Below are 24,143 nucleotides of genomic sequence, written 5' to 3'. Positions count from 1 at the left end.
GTTGTAGACATTTAAACTGGAATGCATTGGTTGTTGATGTGCATGGTGAAGAGTGATGTTTTGCATATTTGTGTTGCAATTTAGAAGTACAACTGGTAAGTGAGAGAATGTGTTGTTGCCTTGCATCAGTAAATTGTGGAAAATGAGTATGTTGTTTGACCATGTGAGTGTGGAATGTGATGCAATGGGAATGTTTGTGAGTATGTAGGTATTTGTGAATTTTATTTTTTTGAATTTTTTTCTGGAGAGGGATTGTCAATTTGCAGTAAAGACATAGGGATTGGGAGATGGATTGGCAGTTATGCAATCATCTGATGGGTATCTGTTACTAGTTTGAGTAAAGATACCAGTTGTGAGTTCTCAAGTTTTGTGTGTTAAGTCCTAGCTAGGCTTGTTGTTGTGTATAGGAGTAGTGATTCATGACTTTTAGGCGGAGTCGGGCATGGCAAGCATGGCAAGCATGGCGCCGATTTCCGCTAAATGGCAAATGCCGTAAGTACAGACAGTTTTTTGGTTTGGTTGTGCTCCCATAAGGACCGTTTCGTATTGCATTGTATTCTTGGGAATATCTCCGCTCGTTCGGGATCCTTTGAATGTTGCTGCCTCTCGCGAGTAGGACATGACTTTTTGGAATAAAGTCAAACAAATCATTCCTTCGGCTCGATGGGGTCCGGTCATTTATGTCCTTGCTTGAGAAGTCTAAGTTAAATCTCAGTGGTGTCCAGTAAGCATTTGATCAATCTCCTCTATGTAAACTTTCTTGATATGAGAAGCTGTATCTCCAGAGTGTGTATTGTGTAACAAATTTATGTTATGTATGTAACCCCATTTTAATGCTTTTTATTTATCAGTACATTATTCTCCTATGTATGTGTATTTACCTGTATTTTGTTGCCCCATTTAATGTTGTCAGTGATGATATATTGTTTTTTTTTAAACTACCGTTTATTCCATGTATGTAACCATTGTGTTCTTGTTTTGTATGCCAATTTTGTGCCAGATGCCTGTAATAGTCGTGATGTGTTGTTATGAGCGTATGTAGTGTGAAACCATGAAAAAAGGTAATAGTTATTTGAAGAAACTGTGTAACTACTGTACATGTTTAGCGAACGTTACCTCATAATAAGAATATTGGGAAAAGGGGGAGCTTTGTCATGGTCACATTGACTGCTGATCTGTTTTAAAACTGATGATTCTTATTATACATCACGTCCGCAAAAACATGTGGATAACTGGTTAGTATCCCTAGGAAGAAAAGCGTTTTACACCAAGGCTCCCTCTCCGTAAGTCCCGCCCATGTGAACACAGTTGTCAATGTATATATTCCACTTTCTCCTGGCAAACTCAATCTTGAATTAGTTTATGGAAATCATCTTAAGTAATTCGCCCGACCTATGTCAATTGATGGTCATCCTTGAATGTGTAACAATTGATTTGTATGTAATATTTGTCATTGCGTGAGTAGCCACCTCTGGCAACTCACGGGTATAAAAACCCGTGTGAGAAGGGAGAGCGGCCTCCCCTTGACGATTCTACAAATTGTTCTCAGGTATGTAAGCGTGTGTTCCCCGCCGATATAGCTATTCAGTTTGACTTAGTCAATTTTGTGAGTATCAGTGTTCATGTTGTAACAGTGTAATTGTCAATTACTCAGTGTAAGAAGTACTAACGTAAAAGTCGCCTGACGTTGCTAGACGAAAGATTGTTTGTGATTGAGTCATCATCATTCCTCCCCTTGACGCTTCTACAAATTGTTCTCAGATCCAGTGTGTGGGTTATTTGAACACCCCACCGGCTGCCTGGAGTCGGTGGATACCTAACAGTTAGCTGCAGTGGACGGTGTCTCCGATTCGGCAGGATTAATCTGCTCCATGTGTCGTGGGGCTAGACCCCAGACTCTCGCCACATGTTCTACTGCCACCGATCATAACAGCGGTCGTCAGCTGTGAGACGCCAGTGACCTACCCTGGGACACGCTGAACAGTTATATGGTCCACAGTGTTGGTTGTATATGATTGGGGATAATTATCTGGAATATGATTATCCCATGTTGGGTAGTGAACCCATGTAATTTGTTGGTATCAGTAATAACGTGTTGTGTTGTGAGTGCATCTCCCATATGTACTCACAACAGTCTAGTGAAGATGCCATATGTAAGTTTGCCATGCATGTAATGAAATGTACCCCTAGTAATGTTGTAAGAAGCGAGAGTATCTGATTGGAGTTGCAGCTGAGAAGCCAAGGAGTTGATCCTTGTAGCTGTATGTAATGTAATGTAATGTAACACCAGTATGGTTGTGAGAAGTAAGTGTACAGTATCTAAGTGGAATTGCAGTTGAGTTAAGCCAAGGGTTGAGCCTTGTAGTTGTATGTTAATGACATCTTTTTCCCTACTTTGATTACATGTTAATAAACCATTTCTTAGAGTATATTAGGGGTATTTTTTTTCCCAGTATCCACCTTTATTATGTCCAAGTGACCTTGATACCAGAATTACAGTACCCATGTGTCTAACCCCTCGCCATGCTACCAAAAGAACTGAGGTTATGAAGTAACCATGAACTGAAATATGTAGACAGAACCAATGAAGTAAATAAGACAGAGAGAAGTATGAGATAAGAATAAGGGGGGAAGAGAATCCCTGTCTTTAAGGGTGGCCTCGGTGGTTCAGTATAGTAAGAGTCGTCGCCTTTACACTGCGGGCGGCAATGGTGACCAGACAGGCGGAGGGGGGATGTGGTGTTTTTTTGGCGGCAGGTGCATAGTCCTTTGGGGCACTGGGTGGGATGTCTGGCTCCACAGGACTAGGTGCATGATCCTCATCAGGAGCAGTAGGTACCTGAGAATGAAATGAGGTCACATAGAACTGTCGTGGACAAGGTGGTGCTGCAAGTGGCAACTGTGGACAGACTGGTGCAGGCGTGGTTTGTTGGGGGTAATGCTGGGCTGGGGGCCCATTGGGTAAGGTGGCCGGCTTCACTCGATCGATGCTGTTGGTGTCATGTCTGCCATTGCTATTGATCGTCAGGAACTTCGCTGGCCGTGCAAAATCCGGGAAGGGTCCGTCGTAGGGGCGTTGAAATGGGTTGCAGTGAGCATCGCGCCTGACAAGACATACTCGGCGTTGAGTGGTGCAGGAGGGATGTGTTCAGGGCGATGGGAAGGCTGGCACAGGGCAGTAGCTCTGAATGCAAAAACTGCTTGTCGTAGTGTTTGCAGTAGGTCGTGACGGGCAGCAGGAGTGAAGTGGTCAAGGTCAGGAGTAAGTGAGAAGTCCCCGGGTAGGCGAAGGGGCTCACCTAGGGTGAGATCTGCTGGGCTGCAGTCCATGTTCTCTTTGTGTGATGCGAGGTTGCCAAGTAGTACTGAGGGTAGAGCATCCGTCCAGCTATAGGGGTCGTGCTGTGCATTGATGGTGTCCTTCACCTGCCGATGAATCCGCTCTACCTTGCCGTTGGATTGAGGGTGGTAAGCAGTAGTGCGATCCTGGAAGTGTCGAGGAAATGTAGGAGACTACTCCAGAGTTGTGACTCAAACTGGGCTTTTTGGTCAGTGATGACAGTCGTGGGAGGACCGAAATGGGAGACCCAACCCGACAGGAAGGAGCGGACGGCTGACTCTGCTGTAGCATTGGGCATGGGAATGGCTTCTGTCCACCTGGTGAAACAGTCAATGCAGGTGAAGATATAGATGTTGCTGCAGGATGCTGGAAGAGGTCCCACGATGTTGAGGTGCACTACCTAGAAGCGTCCTTTGGGTACAGGAAGGGTTTGTAAGGGAGCCCGTGTGTGTCGATGTATCTTAGAGGACTGGCAGGCCAGGCACTGGGCAGCCCATTTCCGAGTATCAGCCTTGATGCCAGGCCAGACGACACTTTGCGTGAGAAGTCGCTGGGAGGCCCGTACACCGAGTGGCTGAGACCATGGATGCGCTCGAAGATGGCGCGGCAGTGGATGTGAGGCACGAACGGTCTAGGCTGTCCACAGAACATGTCCCACCACAACTTGATGATCGTGCTGGGAATGGGGAGTTCTTGGAGGGCGAGACCGGAGGGAGATGTCTTGTATGCTGTAAGGTCTTCGTCGTTCTCTTGAGCTACGGCGAGCTGTCTGTAATCCATGGGTGGAGATGAGGGAAGAATGCTGGATATACTGTATATAGCGAGAGAGGGTGTCTGCGATCTCGTTGTGGCTGTCCTTGATGTGTTGGATGTCGCTGGTGAACTCAGAGATGTAAGCAAAGTGGCGAAGAACACGAAGTGTATGTGTCTGGGAGGCTGAAGCAAAGGTGTGGACGTGGGGCTGTGATCAGTGAAGATGGTAAACTGACGGGCCTCGAGGAAGTGCTGGAAATGCTTGACAGCAAGATATATGGCCAGCAGCTCTCGATCGAAGGCGCTGTACTTGAGTTGAGGTGGTTGAAGCTGCTGTGAGAAGAAGGCAATGGGCATGAGAGTTCCGTTGAGCTCCTGTTGTAAGACGGCCCCCACGGCAGTAGAAGAAGCGTCTGTTGGGGGCTGGGTGAGCCAGCAGGGTAAGGCGTGTGATGTGCTGCTTGATAGTGGTGAATGCTGTAAAAGCCTCTGGAGTCCATATGAGAGGCTTGTGAGACGTATTGGGGAGTCTCTTGAGAAGATCGTGGAGAGGAGCGAGGATGTTAGCTGTGGTAGTAGTTGTCTAAACCCAGGAAGTCTTCTTCGCTGTTTCAGGTTTGGGGAACTCCTTGGTGGCAGTTACCTTCTGTGGTAGGGGTTGGATGCTGCTCGACGAGAGACTGTGACCGAGGAAGTTGGTGGAGGAGTCTCCGAAGACTCACTTGGCGGGATGAACTTTCATGTTGTTGTTCTGCAGGCGTTGGAGAAGGAGCTGGAGGTGGTGATGATGCTCGGCAGGCGTCGGAGATGCGACGAGAATGTCGTCTATGTAGACAGTGACAAAGTCGAGGTCACGAAGCATGTGGTCCATGTACCTTTGGAAGGTCTGAGCTGCATTGTGTAGTCCAAAACCCATGTAGGCATACTCGAAGAGACCGAACGGAGTGGTGAGGGCAATCTTCTGGATATCTGCATGTGCCACTAGAATCTGATGGAAGGCACGCTCCAAGTCGATCTTCGAGAAGATGGTGTTACGAGTGTCGGAATAAAAACCAATGAATAGATTACTGGTCGGCATATGAAATTCGACTGATTCGTTGTGTACACACTGAAGCAGTTAAAATTTAGATATTTTATGTTATACTTGAAATATAGTAACATTAGTTTCAATGTGTTAGGTAAAACAAAGCAATGTTTATTGTATTAGTCTCGAATACTAATGAATGAGTGAGCGTTTGATAGCTATTTGTGGATTCGCAACTTGAACGTCTTTTGTTTATGACGTCATTTCCGCCCACCTCTACTCGCTTAGTTTTACCTCTCAGAGCCGGGTGGCTTTAGTATTGGGCTGGCAGTCATAAGTTAAGTATCTCCTCTCCTATTGTATATTTCTAGTGGTATAACGTGTAAACCTTGCTCGACTTTTAAGAACACCAAGTATTATATAGTGATTTATATGTGAGACTGTGGGTAGTCACATTTTAGAATTAAACGGTAAATAACTTACTTGTTTATGAGTTACGTGTGTTGGATAACCACGTTGTTCATGATAGTGTCTAGACTAAATAAGTGTTTAGTCTCTACTTTGATGTTCATTATTTTGTCATTCGGTTGAGTCGTTTATTTGATGAGATTTAATTTGTATTTGTTTATTTTTGTACATACTGATATACTTGTTTTATTGTTTGTTTGTTTGTTTGTTAATATATTCTGTAATTAAATTTACTCCGTGTATTTCAATATACCCCATAGTAATGAGGTGATGATTTTGGTGGGATCTATTCCTTGGACCTGCAATACAAAGAGAAGTTGAATTTGTAATTTTGTTACACCCTAAGATGCCAAGGGTCGCAACAAATTTGGCGACATTGCCAGGATAGATCCCTTTAGCACTCATTAACTATTGGGAATATTTAGATATAGAGATTCTTTATTGATTAATCATGGTTACTTTTGATGTTGAGGAGTTTGTTGAGAAGCCATCCGTGAAAATGTTGAAATACTGTGTTCTACGAAAGGATGATTGGATGAAACTTGCTGATATATATGAAATTGAGTATCGACGTAGTCAAAGGAAGTCTGAAATTCAAAATGCAGTACTAACTGAACTTGTAAATGAAGGGGGCACTGACTTTGCGTTCATTTGACCCCAGGGAAGTTGTAGAGATCAGAAAGTTAGAAATGGAGCACGAGTTGACTTTGAAGGAAAGAGAAGAAAGGGAAAGAGGGCGTGAAAGGCAGCATGAATTAGCGTTAGCACAGGTTAGCAGTAGAAGACAAGATTTATAGGCATTGTCTTTAGAATCTGAGACAAAATTGTTTGATGTGAATAATCATTTGAGACTTATGCCTGCTTTTGACGAGGAGGATCCAGAAGAGTTTTTCATGCAGTTTGAGAAAATTGCAAAGTCTTTTCAGTGGCCTGAAGAGTCGTGGATTGCTATGATTCAAAGTGTGCTCACTGGGTCAGCTCGTTCAGCATTTCTGTCTTTGTCGAGTGAAGTTTGTCGTAGTTAGAAGTTAGTGAAAGAAGAAATTCTTAAGGCATATGAACTCATTCCTGAAACATATAGTGAAATTTAGGACTATGAGAAAGACCGATGTACAGTCGTATATAGAATTTGTATATTCATTGAGTAAAATGTGTAGGTGGATAAAGTCTAGCAAGGTAGAAACTTTTGAGGAACTTGTTCAGTTGGTGATTTTAGAACAGTTCAAAAGAGCCACTCCAAGAGATATACAATTGTACTTAGGAGAGAGAGATATTAGTAATGTTCATAACGTTGCTGCATTAGCTGATAGCTATGCCCTTACTCACAAAATGCATCCTGTTAAATCTCAAAATCATTCAGGTGGAAAGGGTTTTGTAACCAAGGGAAAGGGTGGTAGGCAGGATAGTAGTACTGCTTCTTCTAGTAAAGTAAATTTTCGTGGAAACTCAGGTGAGCTTTCTAAGACCTATGCCAAGACTAAAGCATTTGTCTGTTTTTACTGTAAGAAACCAGGTCATGTGATTGCGAACTGCCCTAAATTGGAAGCAAAGAAGGAAGAGCCAGTGCTCTCATTCGAACCTCTGGAGAAGTTTAACAAAACATTAGTGAGAAATCGCCTAAAGGCGGATTCTTTAGAACCTTTCATGTTTGATGGTTCAGTTGCAGTTGAAGAATCAGGTGATCAGTACCCTGCGAAGATTTTGCGTAACACTGGTGCTTCCCACAGTATTCTGTTGAAAGGATCTGTTCCCTGCGTGGAAGATTCCTATACTGGAGAGCATTTGGTGCTTAAGGGTGTCGGTGGAGTGATCACTGTTCCTTTGTGTAGGGTGTTTATGAGAACTCCACTTGTGACTGGTTGGGTGACTATTGGTGTTCAAGATTCTCTTCCTGTGACAGGGGTTATTTTTTTGCTGGGTAATGATATTGCAGGAACCAGCGTGGTGCCAGATCCTGTGGTATCTTCGACTCCTACAGAGGAGAATAATACTGGTTTAATTGAAAAAGAATACCCTGATTCATTTCCTTTATGTGCAGTTACAAGGAGCCAGACTCTTCGGAATAAGGTACAGACCATTCCTTCAGTTGACCCTAAGCTTTGTATTGCTGATAGTAGTGCACTTGGCAATGAAGAAAATGATTTAGGTATTGAGAATCTGTTTGACAGTCAGGATGATTCATTTGATAGTGACATTGGTGGGAGAGATGTGAGGGAAGCTAAAGATTCAGTTAACATTCATTCCCCAAAATCTGAAGCTGATCTCTCTTCTGGTGACAACATTACCATTCAGAAAGTACCTGTCACTAGGGAAAAACTGTTCGATGATCAGCAGAGTGACTCCGAATTAGCTGAACTATTTAGGAAGGCTGTGGATATTGAAGAAGCCGTTCGCTTGCCTGTTTGTTGCTACATGGATTCAGGGTTACTTATGAGGAAGTTCAGATCTGTATCTGATCCTGCTGATGAGTGGAATGTTGTGCATCAGTTTGTGATTCCCAGATGTCACAGGGGAGAAATCTTGAAATTAGCACACTACTTTTTGGGAGGACATATAGGAGTTAGGAAAACATACAAAAAGATTTTGCGCATTTTTACTGGCCTGGAATGAAAGGTGATGTTGCCAGATACTGTAGAACTTGCCATGAATGTCAGATGGCTGGTAAACCGAATCAGGTCATAAAACCTGCTCCCCTAAAACCCATTCCTGTGGAAGATGAGCCATTTAGCAGGGTTATAATTGATTGTGTGACAATGTGTAGGTCCTCTCCCAAAAACTCGATGTGGCCACCAATATTTGTTAACAATCATGTGTACTACCACCACGTACCCAGAGGCTATGGCATTGCGAAACATCAAAGCAAAGAGTGTGGTAAAGGCTGTGACTAACTTCTTCACTAAATATGGCATTCTTAGAGTTGTATAGTCGGATCAGGGTACAAATTTCACTTCTTTCCTTTTCCAGCAGGTGATGAATGAATTGGGTATTAAGCAATACTTAGCTTCTGCGTACCACCCTGAAACCCAAGGTGCCCTAGAGAGATTCCACCAGACTTTTAAATCTATGCTTAGGAAATACTGCATGGATTCTGATAAGGATTGGGATGGAGTGCCACTTATATTGTTTGCCATAAGAGAGTCCCCGAGATTCCCTAGGATTCAGTCCTTTTGAAATGATTTTTGGTCATGCTGTAAGAGGTCCGATGACTGTGTTGAAGGAAAATTGGATAAGTAATCAGATAAGTCCCTTTTTCAGTGTATGTAGAGAAGTTTAAAGAGAAACTGAAGAGAGTAGGTGAGATTGCTCGTGAAAAAGCAATATGATGAGCATTGTCAAGCTAGAGAATTTAAGCCTGAAGATAGGGTTTTAGCACTTCTACCCCTGTATAGAAATCCCCTTCAAGCTAAATATGAGGGTCCATTCACTATAGTTAAGAAATTAAATGACCTCAACTATGTCATAGCGACTCCAGTCAAGAGAAAATTGGAGAGTTTGACTCATATCAACAGGTTGAAACCGTATTTTGGGAGGAGTGAAGTGGTTTGTTCGGTAACAGGAGAGGAGGTGGATCAAGACACTGATTTCCAAGTGGATATCCCCATAAAAATCTGTAATTCCAGTATATAGTGTGACCCTACCTCTAAAGTATCCCATCTTTCACAACAACAGTCTCAGGATGTGTTGCAACTGCTGCAGGAGTTCAAGCCACTCTTCGACGATGTGCCACGCCAGTGTTCTCTGCTGGAGCAAGCAAGCACCCTACCGAATGAGCCCTGATAAGCGGGAGAAGCTGAAGCAGGAGGTGGAGTATCTGCTGGAACATGACCTAGTGGAGAGGAGCAGTAGTGCATGGGTGTCACCTTGTGTGCTGGTGCCTAAACGCGACGGAAGTGTCCGCATATGTACTGACTACAAGAAAGTCAACCTGGTGACACGTGCTGATGCATATCCATTGCCGTGCATCGACGACATCATCGATAGTGTGGGTCGAGATCATTTGTCACCAAGCTGGATCTTCTCAAAGGCTACTACTAAATCAAACTCTCGGAAGAAGCAAAGCAGATTTCAGCTTTTGTCACTGCGGAGGGGCTGTGGCAATACAAGTTATGCCCTTCGGCCTCAAAGGAGCACAGCAACATTTCAGCGAGCGATGCATATAGTGACATCAGGCCTGCCTGGAGTGTACGCCTATCTAGATGATCTGGTCGTCGTTGGTGACACATGGGTACAACACATTGGCCGACTGTGAACTCTTCAATTGTCTAGCAGATTTCAACTTCACCGTAAACCAACCCAAGAGTGAATTCGGACATGCCACCTTAATCTTCCTTGGTCATGTCATTGGACAAGGGAAAATTGCTCCAATTGATGCCAAGGTTGCCGATGTTCTCAGTCTACCCGCACCTCGCAATCGAAAGGCTCTCGGAAGATTTCTCGGGATGGTTGGACTCTACAGGAGGTTTTGTCAAAATTTTGCCAGGGTGGTCACTTCTATGATAGATTTGGTCAGCCCAAAAAGAAAGTTTGTGTAGATTGATGAATGCCAGACAGTTTTCGACAAGGTTCGTGGGTTGTTGGCGACGGCACCTGTTCTGCAACTCCCAGACTTTAAGACACAGTTTGTGATACAATCGGATGCATGTGACACAGGAGTTGGTGCTGTGTTAATGCAAAAAGGAAAAGATGGAATATTGCACCCGAACTGTTATTTCTCGGTTAAACTGAAAAAGCATTAACGTGGAATATGCCACAATGGGAAAAGAAGCATTGGCCCTTTTGTTAGCTCTAGAAAAGTTTGAGGTGTATATAAGTGGATCACCTTACCCACTGATAGTTTATGCAGATCATAATCCACTTCAGTTTGTTCATAATATGAGAAATAAGAATCAAAGACTGTTACGGTGATCATTAGCTCTTCAACCCTATAATATAGAAATCAAACACAAAGGGCTGTGATAATGTTATTGCTGACACTCTATCTCATGTTGAGTAAAAGTTAATTCAGAGCTTCTTAAACTTTTAAATTAAGGGGGGAGATGTTACGAGTGTTGGAATAAAAACCAATGAATAGATTACTGGTTGGCATATGAACTTCGACAGATTCGTTGTGTACACACTGAAGCAGTTAAAATTTAGATATTATGTTGTACTTGAAATGTAGTAATATCAGTTTCAATGTGTTGGGTAAAACAAAGTAATGTTTATTGTATTAGTCTCGAATACTAATGAATGAGTGAGCGTTTGATAGCTATTTGTGGATTCGCAACTTGAACGTCTTTTGTTTATGACGTCATTTCCGCCCACCTCTACTCGCTTAGTTTTACCTCTCAGAGCCGGGTGGCTTTAGTATTGGGCTGGCAGTCATAAGTTAAGTATCTCCTCTCCTATTGTATATTTCTAGTGGTATAACGTGTAAACCTTGCTCGACTTTTAAGAACACCAAGTATTATATAGTGATTTATATGAGAGACTGTGGGTAGTCACATTTTAGAATTAAACGGTAAATAACTTACTTGTTTATGAGTTACGTGTGTTGGATAACCACGTTGTTCATGGTAGTGTCTAGACTAAATAAGTGTTTAGTCTCTACTTTGATGTTCATTATTTTGTCATTCGGTTGAGTCGTTTATTTGATGAGATTTAATTTGTATTTGTTTATTTTTGTACATACTGATATACTTGTTTTATTGTTTGTTTGTTTGTTTGTTAGTATATTCTGTAATTATATTGACTGTGTATTTCAATATACTCCATAGTAATGAGGCGGTGATTTGGTGGGATCTATTCCTTGGACCTGCAATACAAAGAGAAGTTGAATTTGTAATTTTGTTACACCCTAAGACGCCAAGCGTCGTAACAATGGTCTTGCCGTGGAGTTGTGGTGGAAGTCCTGGACATGCGGGATAGGGTACTTGTCAGGTTTGGTGACAAGGTTCAGGGCTCTTAAGTCACCACATATCCTCCAGTCGTTGGATGATGGTTTTGGAACCATGTGAAGAGATGCCCAGCGACTCTTTGAAGGTCGAATGATGCCGTCTTGCAGGAGTCTGTTGAATTCCGCCTTGCTGCGTTCAGGAGCTCAGGGCGAAGGCGGCGAGGGCGTGAGATGACTGGAGGTCCTGTAGTCTCGATGTGGTGGAAGATTCCCCGACGTAGGTGGTGGTGGAGAGACTCGGGGTGATAAGTTCCTTGAGCAGCGAGGAGAACTCGTTGGATGGCGAGAGGCAGGTGATGGTGTCAGCGACTGCTGCACATGTACCCCGGATAGTGGGCTCCCGGACAGATGGCCGAAGGACATTTGGCCGACGGACGTTTCACCGACGGACATTTGACCGAACGGACATCGTGCCGACGGACATTTGGCCGAACGGACAATAGACCGAACGGACAAATGGCCGAACGGTCATTTGGCTGAATGGACATATGGCCTTTTCAATTTATTTTTTATTTTTCTTTCTTTGCAATATATTTGCTTTATAAAACAAAGGATAAAAAGATAACATAATTGCAATGTGAAACATTTGCATGATATACATTTTTTTTGCACATTTACTAAGGGATAAAAGATATTAATTGTAATGTAATTGTTGTATAAAAATTGCTGTATAAGACGAAATGTTCATAAATATTTAAAGATTGTGGGCAATTGCTCTCAAGAAGTCGATTCTGGGATACTCCTCATATTTCTCAATGACAGACTTCAGTCTTGTGTTTAATATCTGGTACTACTTCGGTTTCCTCAATATCATTCCTGCTGCTGCCTGCTCAATTGTCAACTCCCAGTCCGACTGCTCTTTTCTTAGTTTTGAAACGAGATGGCAAACGGTGGGGTGGATAATTGCCATTCTTTGCTCAAACCCTCTGTGCCATCCTTCAAGAGAGTTTGTTATCCGTGGAAAGCCTTGTGTATTTCTCTCCAATATGTTCCACAGCCTGAGTTCGAATGCTGGTCTTCGTTGTCTTCCACGCTGTACAACACCAATCCATGTCGCTTCAAAGTAGCCAAGAAACTCAGATAGAAGTTCATCAGTTTCATCATCTCGTGCTGAGACAAATTCATTGAAGCTTTCAGCAACGTCACTGACTGGCACAAATGCTAAAGCTTGAACGGACTTGACGATGAGTGCATTTCTTGGGTCATTATACCAAGTCTGTAGTCCTAAGCCCTGTATTTGTCTCTACAAGCACTGCCCGAAATGGAAAAAAACATCCAAAAATGTTTGTGTTTGGAAAACATGCTGTGATGGTATTAAGAGCCGCTCTTTCAAAGTGTAAGAGCGTGAACTCCTATCTTCCATTATTTTTATTTTAATATTTCAACTTCTGACCTGTGGTAGCGTGACTCTGGGGTTAGGCCCATGGGTACATGTAATTATGGTATCAAGCAATAGGAAGGAATAATGGTGAACAACTGTAGGTGAATAATATCCCGAACATACAAATAAAATGGTTATTAAATGACGTTAGGTTTCATGAACAAATAGGAACTCAACTACAGGGTCAACTCCCTGGTTCAACTTATTTTGTACTGTGGCCCTTAGGCCCAATTTCCACTTATACCACGACTGGGTGTCCATATACAATAACACACATAAACTCTCTCTCAGCACCTTAAAGCACCATTAGAACCCGTGGCAATAACGCTAGTTACCACACTTGACTGCTCAAAGCACCAGACATAATATTCAAGCGGCGCCCGCCATGGTAGTATTCCCCCCACGTGGCACCTTTGAACACCCTCCGACAATTACGGTGGAATAACACAACCACCAAATATCCCTACTGAATCATGGACTCATCCAACAAAGATGGGGGCTGGCAGTTGTTTGCTTGGCCTGATGTCACCACTTGGGCAGTGAACGCGTCAGGCGAAGGCTGGTCGGTGCTCTGGGCCCTATAGGTGGTGTTGGGTTCATGAGGTTACCCGATTCTACCAGCCTTCATCCATCTCCCAAACTAGAGTAGGGCGTCCCCAGGCTAATGACACGCGGCTTAGACTCCTACAGGAACCTGGGAGTGGAGTGTGGCGCTTACTGACGCTCGAAAATGCCCGTCGCTCTCTCCACCCACGCTAAGTTGAATGCCACTCACTCAACTATTACACTGTATTACGTTACTGTATACTCTGACGTTCGAAACTGAGACTACGAACTCGGTTTGATTCCCTAATATTCTCTTTACAAACTATGCTCTGACTGAGTTATCGGAGGCAAGAATTAATTTGATTACGAAAGGTTCTGGATGGCTATCATACTTCTTTCTTTATCTTAGTTCCTTCATTTGTTCTGTCTAGATATTTCGTTTCTTAGTTACTGCATCACCTCACACCTTTGGTAGCATGGCGAGGGTTAGGGCACATGGATACTGTAATTCTGGTATCAGGCCATTGGACAAAATAAAGGTGGATACTGAGAGAAAGTGATACCCCTAATACTCAAAGAAATGGTTTGTTAATATGAAATTAATTTAGGTAAAAGATGTCATTAACATTCAACTACAAGGTTCAACTCCTTGGCTTTACTCAGCTTCAACTCCAATTGGATACTGTACTCTGGCTTCTTACAACATTACTGGTGGTACATTACGTTATACAGTTACAAGGATCAACTCCTTGGCTTTACTCATCTGCCATTACAAGTGGATACTCTTACTTCTGACAACATTACTGGTGGTACATTTCATTAACATACAGCTACAAGACAAACTTACATATGGTACCTTCACTAGAACTGTTGGTAGTACATATGGAGGATGCACTCACAACACAACACGCTATTACTGATACTAACAAATTACATGGGTTCACTACCCAACATGGGATAACTATTTCCAGTTAATTATCCCCAACCATATGCAACAAATACTGTGGACCAAATAACTTCAAGGAGTATCCCAAGGAGTGTCCCACTGGCGTCTCAACAAAATAAGATCGCTATTATGGTCGGTTGAAGTCTGACAAATGGCGAGAGTCTGGGGTCTGGTTCCCAGAACGCAGACTGGATCAGTTCAATCCTGCCGAATTGGCGACATCGTCCCATAGAGCTAACTGTTAGGTAGCCACCGACCCCGGGCAGCCGGTGGGGTGTTCAAATAACCCACACACTGTATCTGAGATAATTTGGAAGACGTCAAAGGAAGAGATGTTGATGACTCAATCACAAACAATCTTTCGTCTAGCAACGACAGACAGCATTTACGTTATAGTAATTCTTACACTGGGTAAATGACAATTTCACTGTTACAACATGAACACTGATACACAAAATTGACTAAGTTAAACTGAATGACTATATAGGCGGGGAAAACTCTCTTGCATACCTGAGATAATTTGGAAGACGTGAAAGGAAGGTCTTTCTCCCTCTCCCACAGGTTTATATACGCCGTTAGTTGCCAGAGGTGGCTACTAACGCAATGACAGAAATTATATTCAAAATGACCCTCAGTTGACACGGGTCTGGCGAATTTCTTAAGTTGATTTACATAAACTAATTCGAGATTGAACTTGCAGGAAAAAGTGGAATATACGCATTGACAACTGAGTACCCCAAATGGGCAGGACTTTTTGAGAGGAAAAAACGCGTTTCCTCCTAGGGATAACTCGCCAGTTATCCACATGTTTTGCGGGCGTGAAGTATAATATGAATCATCAGATTTAAAACAGACCAGCCGTCAATGTGACCATGACAACAGGTATCATCTCCAGTGTGGGTACTTGTGCATCCACACCAGAGCCCATTGTTGTCTCCTCTGTGATGACATGACTGTGTGCGGGGGAGTGGGTGGAGAGGGGGGTGTGTGCAAGGGTTGTGTTAGGGTGGTTTCCTGTTATCTTTGGGGGAGTGGGGAATAGACCTTTTTTTTTATCGATTTTGTTGGATGTGTGTAATGTATCGTTTTTTTGCTGTCAGGTGTGTAGGGAGAGAGGGGAGAGGTGTTCTTCCTGTTTGATACAGGGTTCCGTGTTAGGTTTGTGGGGGGGATGGGCTGCCATTTTGTTGTGGGGTATCTGTGGTGCTCGGGCAGCTTTGTGTTTGATCTGGGTGTCTGTGGTCCGGGAGGTAATGGTCGTCAGGTGAGATAGGTCAGGCTTAGGCATGGTCGAGGAGGGGCCTGGGAGTTTTGAACTGGTTTCTCTGGAGGGTGGGAGGGGCATGATTGAGGGTGAGGTAATGGTGGTCTGGTGAGATAAGTCCGGTATGGGCATGGCCGTTGTGGAGGGGCGGAGGGGGTTTATAATGGTTTCACTGGGGGGTGGGGGGCATGATGGTCTGGGGGTTGGGGATAGTGGCAGTGCAGGGTTAAGACTTTCGTAGGCCTTAGGCACCTCCAAGATATGGGGCCCCATTTGACAGCATATTCACTAATAACACAAGCTAGTACCTAATTATAAAATGGAAAAAAAGTACCTCAGTATCAATTTAATAATAACCTGTAGAAAAAGAGAAAGAAAAGTTCTCGTTTTATTTTTCGTAGGCCCCCAATATCTCGTAGGCCCTAGGCACTGTGCCTACTGTGCCTAATAGATAATCCGGCACTGGATAGTGGGGAAGGTGCGGTCGGAGATGGGGACAGTGGGGAAGGTGAGGCCGGGTCCGGTTCCGAAGGAATCATGTATGTGTATGGTCGGGAGGCCGTTGGCCTTCAGTCCTTCAATTACAAGTTTTAGGAAAAGCGACCTGTTTCCGTTGCTTAGGGTGTGTGCCAAATGTATGATGGTAGTGATTTTAGCGTCAGTGTCGGGGGAGGGTGAGGGGCGGTCAGGTTGTTGGTCCAGCATGTGCGGGTGGTGGGTCGTGGGTGTAGGGAGTGAGTGATGGGGAGGTGGTGGTTAGTGTTGTGCTGTTATCCAATCTGATTTGACATTTATTGCTGATGGCAGTGTGCGGGCCTTCACAGTTGCTGCATTAGATACAAGTAATAGAAGCTCCAAAAGTTGTTGGTAGCGAAAGTCAGAGCGGGGAAGATGACAGAGGAAGAAGCAGGAGGTTAGGAAGGGATTTGTAGTGGGAGAGATAGTGCCGTGGCTTTACACGACTGCGTTTATTTGGTTAGCGCATAGCGCATGTATTTGGTTTTTGTCTGTGTTGGTGGGTGATCCTCGGGTCACCACTCCTCGGATTGTGTCAGTTCAAGTTTAGAAGCTCCAACAACTTTCCCTGAATACGAATTCGCAACTTTTCGATTTACAACAGGTACCTACTTACTGCTAGGTGAACAGGGACCAAGGGGGCTAGGAAGAGTGTCCAAACAACTTCCGCCTTCCCGGGAATCGAACCCGTGATATCTTGCTTGCGAGGCAAGAGCGGTACCGCTTCTACCACAAGCGCACCCCCCCCCCCCATCCTCGGGTTTCGTTGAAGAAATTATATGAGTCGCTGCCGTGGACGTAGGGGTAGTGTAATTTTTTTTTATTATTATTTTTTTTATTTTTTTTACAGAATGGAACCAGATGGCATATCGATCGACTGCTCATAAGTCAACAGAATACACACCCGCAAAACTAATGCTGGGTCACGAACTGCGGCGGCCAATGAACCTCCTGACAGGAAGACCACCTGATGAAAAACTTCCTGAAGAAACCACCAGTTATGCCAAAAGCCTCCAAGAAAGGTTGACGGAAGTCCACCATCAAGTTCGAGGAGCTTTGGAGTTCTCGGGTGAAGCGATGAAGCGCAACCATGATGTCAAGGCACGCCAGGTCTGTTACAAGGACGGTGATAAGGTCTGGCTGTATAACCCTCCGCAGAAGACGGGTCAGTCACCGAAGTTGCAGAGTCCACGGGAAGTACCATACACTGTAGTGGAATGCCTTTCAGATGTTTCCTACCGGATCAGGGGAAGAAGGAAGGCTCAGCCAAAGGTAGTTCACGTCTGTGGCAGTATCATGGGCCAGGGTAGTGCACCTGGCAAGAGTCTGAGGAGCAGGCACCTACCACCGACGAGGACCAGACTAGAGATCCTGGAAGAACTCAGGACCGTACGGATCCATGGACCAGGAAGAGGAGCACTGTTCTTTCTTAGCAGAATTGGGTCTGACAGGAGAGGGGGACCACTCTAAGGATGTGACTAAGGTTACTGTGCCAAGGGAGGACTCTGAAGACATCCTAGTACGTCGGCGGCAGCAGCGGAAAAAGAGGAGACCTACTAAGTTTTAGGATTATCACGTATATGGTGAATGGGTGTGTCGGGACGACGCAAGGATTAGGGAGGGGGAAGTGTTATGCCGAGGCATAATTTCGAATTATAATTTCGTAAACTAGATGTTTTGATTGTTTTCTGTTCCATGCAGCAGTTATTTTGGCCAATTTAGTGAAAATTTAGTGTGTATATTGATGTATTAATTATGTAAGAACTTTCTGGAATGCATTGCATCATTTTTGTTATGATTTACTTCTTATTGTAAGCCTAGATCTTTCTAGAATTCTCCAGGTGTGTCTTGAGCCGACCTCCCGCGTCTGGACGTCGCTAGAATGATCTAGGAGTCTAAGGAATTACCATATACAGTATAAGCGGCAGCGAGCGGACTTGGGTGAGTCGATCGCATCTGTTCACAGTGTAAAGAATAAACCAAGAAGAACATCTGAAACAATTGTTGTGCAAGTATTGTGGCATTGTTGAGATTAATATAAAGTGAGAAGACTAAGGAATTGTACACTGGTAGTGTGCCGACTACAGTATATATTCGAAGCGAGAACTCCAGCTGTGAAGCCATTACCCTGTTAACAGTGTTGTAAAGAATTAGTGCTTATTAAAGAAGACTACAGTACACAAGTGTGTTTCCGTGACCTGGTGGAAATCTACCTGTCTGTTGTTTGTCTGTACATTGATACCAATTGTCGGAAGTTACCGGGGACTGGCAGGACAGCCAGTGGTAATTCGACAACACTTGTGAGAAGATATCTACTGCTTCTGTACATACAACCCTAGCTGATGGTAACCAGTGGTGGAAGCTGGGTAAGCGTTGAAGGACGAGTGTCGTAACACAGAGATAAAGTGCCATGTATTGCAGGTGTTTTATTATTGCCAAACCCTAAATTTGTGTTACAGATATTAGAAATTAAATTATCTTCGTAAATTAGTTACATAATCCGGTTGCACAGAAAAAACAAATATTCCAAGAAAATTATAAAATATTCAACTATACAAGGAATACAGCACTTTAAAACTGAAAAATATGCCTCACTTTGGCAATCCTGCCTGTAAGATCCACCGGCCGCCGGGCGTTGATAACAAATTACCTAATCAATGCAGTTATTGATTGACTGGAGTGCAGGACGCCACGCGCTTTCATTTGGTTGTGTTGGACCAAGACATAATGGTAAATTATAAGTTGATTTTAAGTATCACGACCTTGAATGTTTGAACAAATGGTGTCTTCTGGTTAATTTATTCGATGATGCTGAATCGCTGAACCTTGTGGCATACTGCTTAAATAAGGGTATTAAAAAAATGGACGTAAAACTATGGAAAATTCTTATCATTGAAAGTTGCCATTTACTTATTTTCATCGCATATTTTCAGCACTTGTGGTAGATGGATAAGATATGTATTAAGTAAATTCGTCCTACTTGTTCATTGATTCAGCATTACATACACAACGCAGGTATACAAACTGAATAAACAGTGCAGATATACAAACAATGATAAACTAACGCTGCTAAATATGAGAACACAAATACTTTGCTAGCCTTATATTGTACATAAATGCATTGTAATCTATAGATTCTAGGTCTCTACTTATCATTACCCCTAAATCTTTCTCATAATCGGATTTCTCTGCATCTACGATATTCATCTGATAGCATGTCCCTCTCTTCCATACTCTAGCCATTAAACAATAGATATTTCTACATTAAATTGCATCTTCCATTTTTCGGTCGGCATTGAAAATTTGATTCGGTTATTTACTTACTTTTATCCTCCTCACCACTAATCGGCTCGTTAGCCACTTGGGCGATCGGTCACGTCTCTGTTACTTGTCTTTTTCTTTTATCCTCTTCACCAAATGATCGGCTCGTTAGCCGCTTGGGTGATCGGTCACGTTTCTGTCACGCACTGTTGGCAAGTACTGGGCATGCACCGGCTCCTGAATGTACCTGCTCCAGTGTTGGTCAAGTCTGATCTTGAAAGAGCTCGCACTCGGTGAGGTCACAACACTTTTTGGTATATTGTTTCAAGAGTTCACAACTCTCACTCCGAAAAAGTTTGCCCTCACAGTCTTCTGGACTTGCGGCTTCTTCAATCTTGCTGTGACCCCTTGTGGGGCGAGCGTCCGCCAGCTCCAAGTTAGGACACTCAACTGAGTAGTGCCCCTTGAGATGCTTATACACCTCAATTAGGTCGCCCCTTGCCCGTCTGTAGTGTAAGCTAGGCAAGTTCAGGCGCTCCAATCTCTCAGGGTTGTTGAGGTGCCTAAGTGCAGGCACCAGTCTGGTGGCCTCCTTTGAACATTTTCAACCAACTGACAGCCTCAAGCATTTCTAGGGGACAAGACGGGGTGACAGTACTAAAGATGGGGAAGCACTTCACTCTTGAAGATCGTTACGAGGGACGGACCGTCTAGATATCTCAACGACCTTCTTATAAGACCAAATATTTTATCTGCCTGATTTACCTTCTTCTCGCAATGGCCTGAGAACTTCAGCGCATTGTCAACATACACACCTAGGTCCTTCTCACATTCAATCTCAAATAGAGCAGTTTCTTCATCCCGTTGGGACATATGATACGCCTCCTTGCCGTTGGTACTCCCCAGGTGCATCCTCTTACACTTCGTGACATTGAATCTCAGCAGCCATTTCTTCGAACATTCCTGGAGCCCACAGAGGTCTTTCTGCAGATCTTCACAGTCCGCTTGGTTCTTGATTTCCCGAAACAACTTGGCGTCATCGGCAAAAATTTGTATGGAGGAGTGTACAACGTCAGGCATGTCATTTATGAAACAAACAAACAACAGCAGGCCCAATACACTGCCCTGTGGTACCCCGCTTGTGACAGGTACGGATGATGATTTCGTGCCATTAATCACCACAAACTGTTTGCGGTTCTAGAAAGTCTTCTATCCACGCGAGGACATTTTCCCAAATTCCGTTCCCTTCCAGTTTGATTTTCAGCCTTTCCAGGGGTACCCTGTAAAAAACCTTGGCAAAATCAAGGTATATATTGTCGATATTACCACCCCTTTTTAGAATATGGGTCCAAATATCCAATACCTTGAGCAATTGTGCTAAGCAGGAGCGCCCCGGCATAAAACCATGTTGGCAATCCTTTACAAGGTTGTTTCGTAGTAGATGTTCCATCGTGGCATCTTTGATAATACTCTCAAGTACTTTACATATTATGCTGGTCAAGCTCACCGGTCTATAGTTGTTCGTGGAGTGCTGATCGCCCTTCTTGAAAATAGGACTCACATAAGCCACTTTCCATTTACTGGGGACCTTTTGTTCATCCAGGCATTTACAAAACAGGATCTTCAGGGGCTCGGCAAACTCGTTGCACAACTCTCTTTGCACTCTAGGATGGACCTTTAGTCTTGGCAGTTTATTTCTAATACCCTTTTCTGTGAACACAATGTGGGTCAGTGCCGTGTCAAACCGCCTGTCCTCATACGCAGGAAGGTTAATCGCATCCCCTCTTGTGAACACCGAGGAAAAGAAGCTGTTCAATGCCTCAGCTTTATCCTAGTCAGAATCTGCGTAACTACCATCTTCAAGCCTCAGGTCTGATACTCCTACTCGCGTTTTTAATTTCGACTTTGCATAGCGGTAAAACGCCTTAGGGTTTGACTTGACCTGGCTTGCAACCAGCCTCTGGAACTCCTTTTCAGCCCTTCAACATTCTATCTTTGCTTAGTTTCTGGCTCTTGCATGCATCCTTCTGTCCTGCTCATTCTTTGAACTAACTCACGTCTTGAATTTCTAGGTTTTCTTCTTAACTTTGTCGACCGCCGCATGGTTCATGTGTAGGGATCCTTTCGTATTCCTAGAGGCTCTGGGTTTGGTCTTGGGTATGTATTTATCGACCAAATGGGGTCACTATACTACTTATAATATTCAGCGTACTGTAGTGTCTGCGTTTTTGTGCCTTAATAAGTCATCCCGTTGTAGTTTCCCTTGTAATATTTGCACCTTGGCCTTGCCTTATCTTGAACTAGGTAACAGTTAAATGTGAATGACAACACTATATGGTGACTGGTGCCAACTGTTGCAAGGTGTTCCAGTTTGGCCACCATACCCTCCTCGTTTGTTATGATGAGGTCTAGTGGCTTGGGTGTTTGTTCCCCTCTGTAATGTGTCGGGTCTCTAACATGTTTGTAGAGAAAATGATCTCTCAGAGTTTCTACAAAAAGAGTAGCAGGGTTATTCAAGTCATTTGGGGTGAACGCGTTTCTCCAGTCGATGTCGCCATAGTTAAAGTCCCCCATGATAAGGAGGTGGCTAGGGTTGAGCATCGCCGCATTGTCTATTATGGCTCTTAAGTTCCTTTGATTTAGTGGGTCACAGTTTGGGGATCTGTAGATGCACCCGACAATAAGTAAGTCCCCTCCCTTTAGTTTGATTTTAGGCCACTTGGACTCTTGAAAAACATCCTCTCCCTGTATCCTTTCCTGGCTGGCTCCAAGGTCTTGCCTAGCATAAATAACCATACCCCTCTTGCAAGTTTCGTGAGAAAGCTTCGTAAATGTGCCATATCCAGCAATACTGAACTCACATTCCTCTGGGTCATTTCTCCTGTTCGTGTACAACTCCTACAATATCTGGTTGGTGTACCTTCAGTAGTGTTTCAAACTCCTCTCTCTCATCAAGGAGCGTGTCAGTATTAGTGTACATGACATTCAAGCCAGAATTTGTTCTTGGTAACGTCTCTGGTCTGAGTAGTAACCCCGCAACCCCCCCCCCATTCTCAGAAGCTGCTGCATTTGCTAAGTGCACTGTATTTTGCAGGGTGTGGTTAGAAATGTCATTGTTTACAAGGCGCTCGCCTCCTCCCGGCTGATAGGCGGAGCTGGTGCCACCTCCCGGGTGGGGGGTAGAGCGGGTGGAGGGTGCGCTGCTGTCCCCTGGCCCTGTGTCGGTACACTTGCTTCCACTACCCTCTCCCTGACTATAACCCATGTACACCCGTCCCCGTTCCTCCTCGATTCTACCCTTCTTTGCTTTAAGCCCTGCAGGAGCTTCTTGTGGTGTTCCCTCTGCATTACCGTGTGACCTGGGTGAATGAATACACCCCTAGGTGCCTCTCTCCTTGCTAATTTTTTTGTCTGCCGAATAACCTCGCATTTCTCCTCCTCACTCCCTAGTGTGATCCTGAGGGGGCGAGGCTTATCCCTATTCTTTGGCCCAGCCTCCTCACATCATGAGGGGTTGATGGCATCTTCAGAACCTCTTTACAAATATTCTTAAACTGCATCTTATCGTGTGTTATTTTACTCTCAGTTCCCTCAAGACCACCACAATTTTTTAATAATGTTTAAAAAATACTGAATCCCAGCCAACCTAGCCTATCCTAATATAACCTAATATAATCCCCCAGGTAGCGTAAGGGTGGTTAATCTTAGATGAAATAGCTCGTGTTAGCGAATCATCATTTGGTTCCCATTTTTACTATAACCTAAAATATGAATAAAACAAAGAACAACACCTTATGGTGTTTCATTCAGGAGGATCGTGGGTGGGTGTACAAAGGAGGAACACTACACTGTGATGGGATGTCCCTGGAGAGGTTGCGGGAACACCTCCGTCAGGAGTTTGGTCATCTGTCCTCACCCGCATTTGTGTACTCTTCCGCCACGCTCCACAGCAGCGTCCTCAGGTACAAGGACGCCCTCACTCCACTGGTATGTTCCCACCTGCTCCATTAACTGTTATTGATTATTTTATCCTTGAGCAATGATTAATCATCTTTTTTGTACTGTTAGTAACTAAGTTTATTTAAGTGTTGATAAGTAATTTCACCAGCCATTGTATAAGAGGGTCTATGGCCTCGTAAATCAGGAATAAGTATGATTTTTGCTGTTGTGTGACATTTTAAAAGTCATCAGGTACGGTAGTGTGTCGTTACTAGACTACCAAGGCTAATATGTGTGCGCTGTGCTAAGTTATAGACTTTCTCGTTGTTTATGAGATGATAAAGTAATTTTAAATATATTTTAATTATTTATTGTCTCCTCAGAGGTAAAAACCCAAACTTTGAAACATCCGTGTCACTTATTAGAAACATCTAGTCAACAGTCTAATGTTTACTCAGAATTTCCAAGGGATACTTAGTGAAATATATGCAAGATGTTAACTAGAAATTCATCTCTTGAACAAATTGCAGTGTATTCCCAGTTAATTTAGTAATCTAGTTTTAAGTTCTTGTCTTCAATCAAACGGCCATAAGTAAGTCAGTAAATCTTAGATATCAGGTAAGGGTAGTTAAATATTCGTCAACAGTTAATTGTTTATAATTAATAGTAGACAAGCTAGGTTTGACTGCTGCCAAGTGAGGGTGTGTAGATTAGACATAGTCGGTAATTTTGATGTTTAATATTTTGTTTGGACTATATATTTATGCAAT

At 43.6% G+C, this 24,143-nt stretch overlaps 1 protein-coding gene across 3 annotated transcripts in view; it reads left to right on the top strand.

Moving 5' to 3' along the window:
- The first annotated feature begins 18,831 nt into the window (after positions 1 to 18,831).
- LOC121867248 (diaminopimelate decarboxylase-like) overlaps positions 18,832 to 24,143 on the top strand; it is a 43,360-nt gene continuing 38,048 nt past the window's right edge. For all 3 annotated transcript variants that reach the window (XM_042367108.1, XM_042367107.1, XM_042367105.1), the window contains exons 1-2: positions 18,832 to 18,903; positions 23,245 to 23,421. In XM_042367108.1, coding sequence (XP_042223042.1) covers positions 23,288 to 23,421 — 134 coding nt within the window. In that variant the 5' untranslated portion in view covers positions 18,832 to 18,903; positions 23,245 to 23,287. The remainder of the gene's footprint in view (positions 18,904 to 23,244; positions 23,422 to 24,143) is intronic.

This window comes from Homarus americanus, unplaced genomic scaffold (genome assembly GCF_018991925.1).
Source record: "Homarus americanus isolate GMGI-L3 unplaced genomic scaffold, GMGI_Hamer_2.0 scaffold6317, whole genome shotgun sequence".
Classification (NCBI taxonomy): Eukaryota; Metazoa; Arthropoda; class Malacostraca; order Decapoda; family Nephropidae; genus Homarus; species Homarus americanus.
The sequence above is the reverse complement of the archived record's forward strand: the minus strand, read 5'-3'. Positions and strand labels throughout refer to the sequence as shown.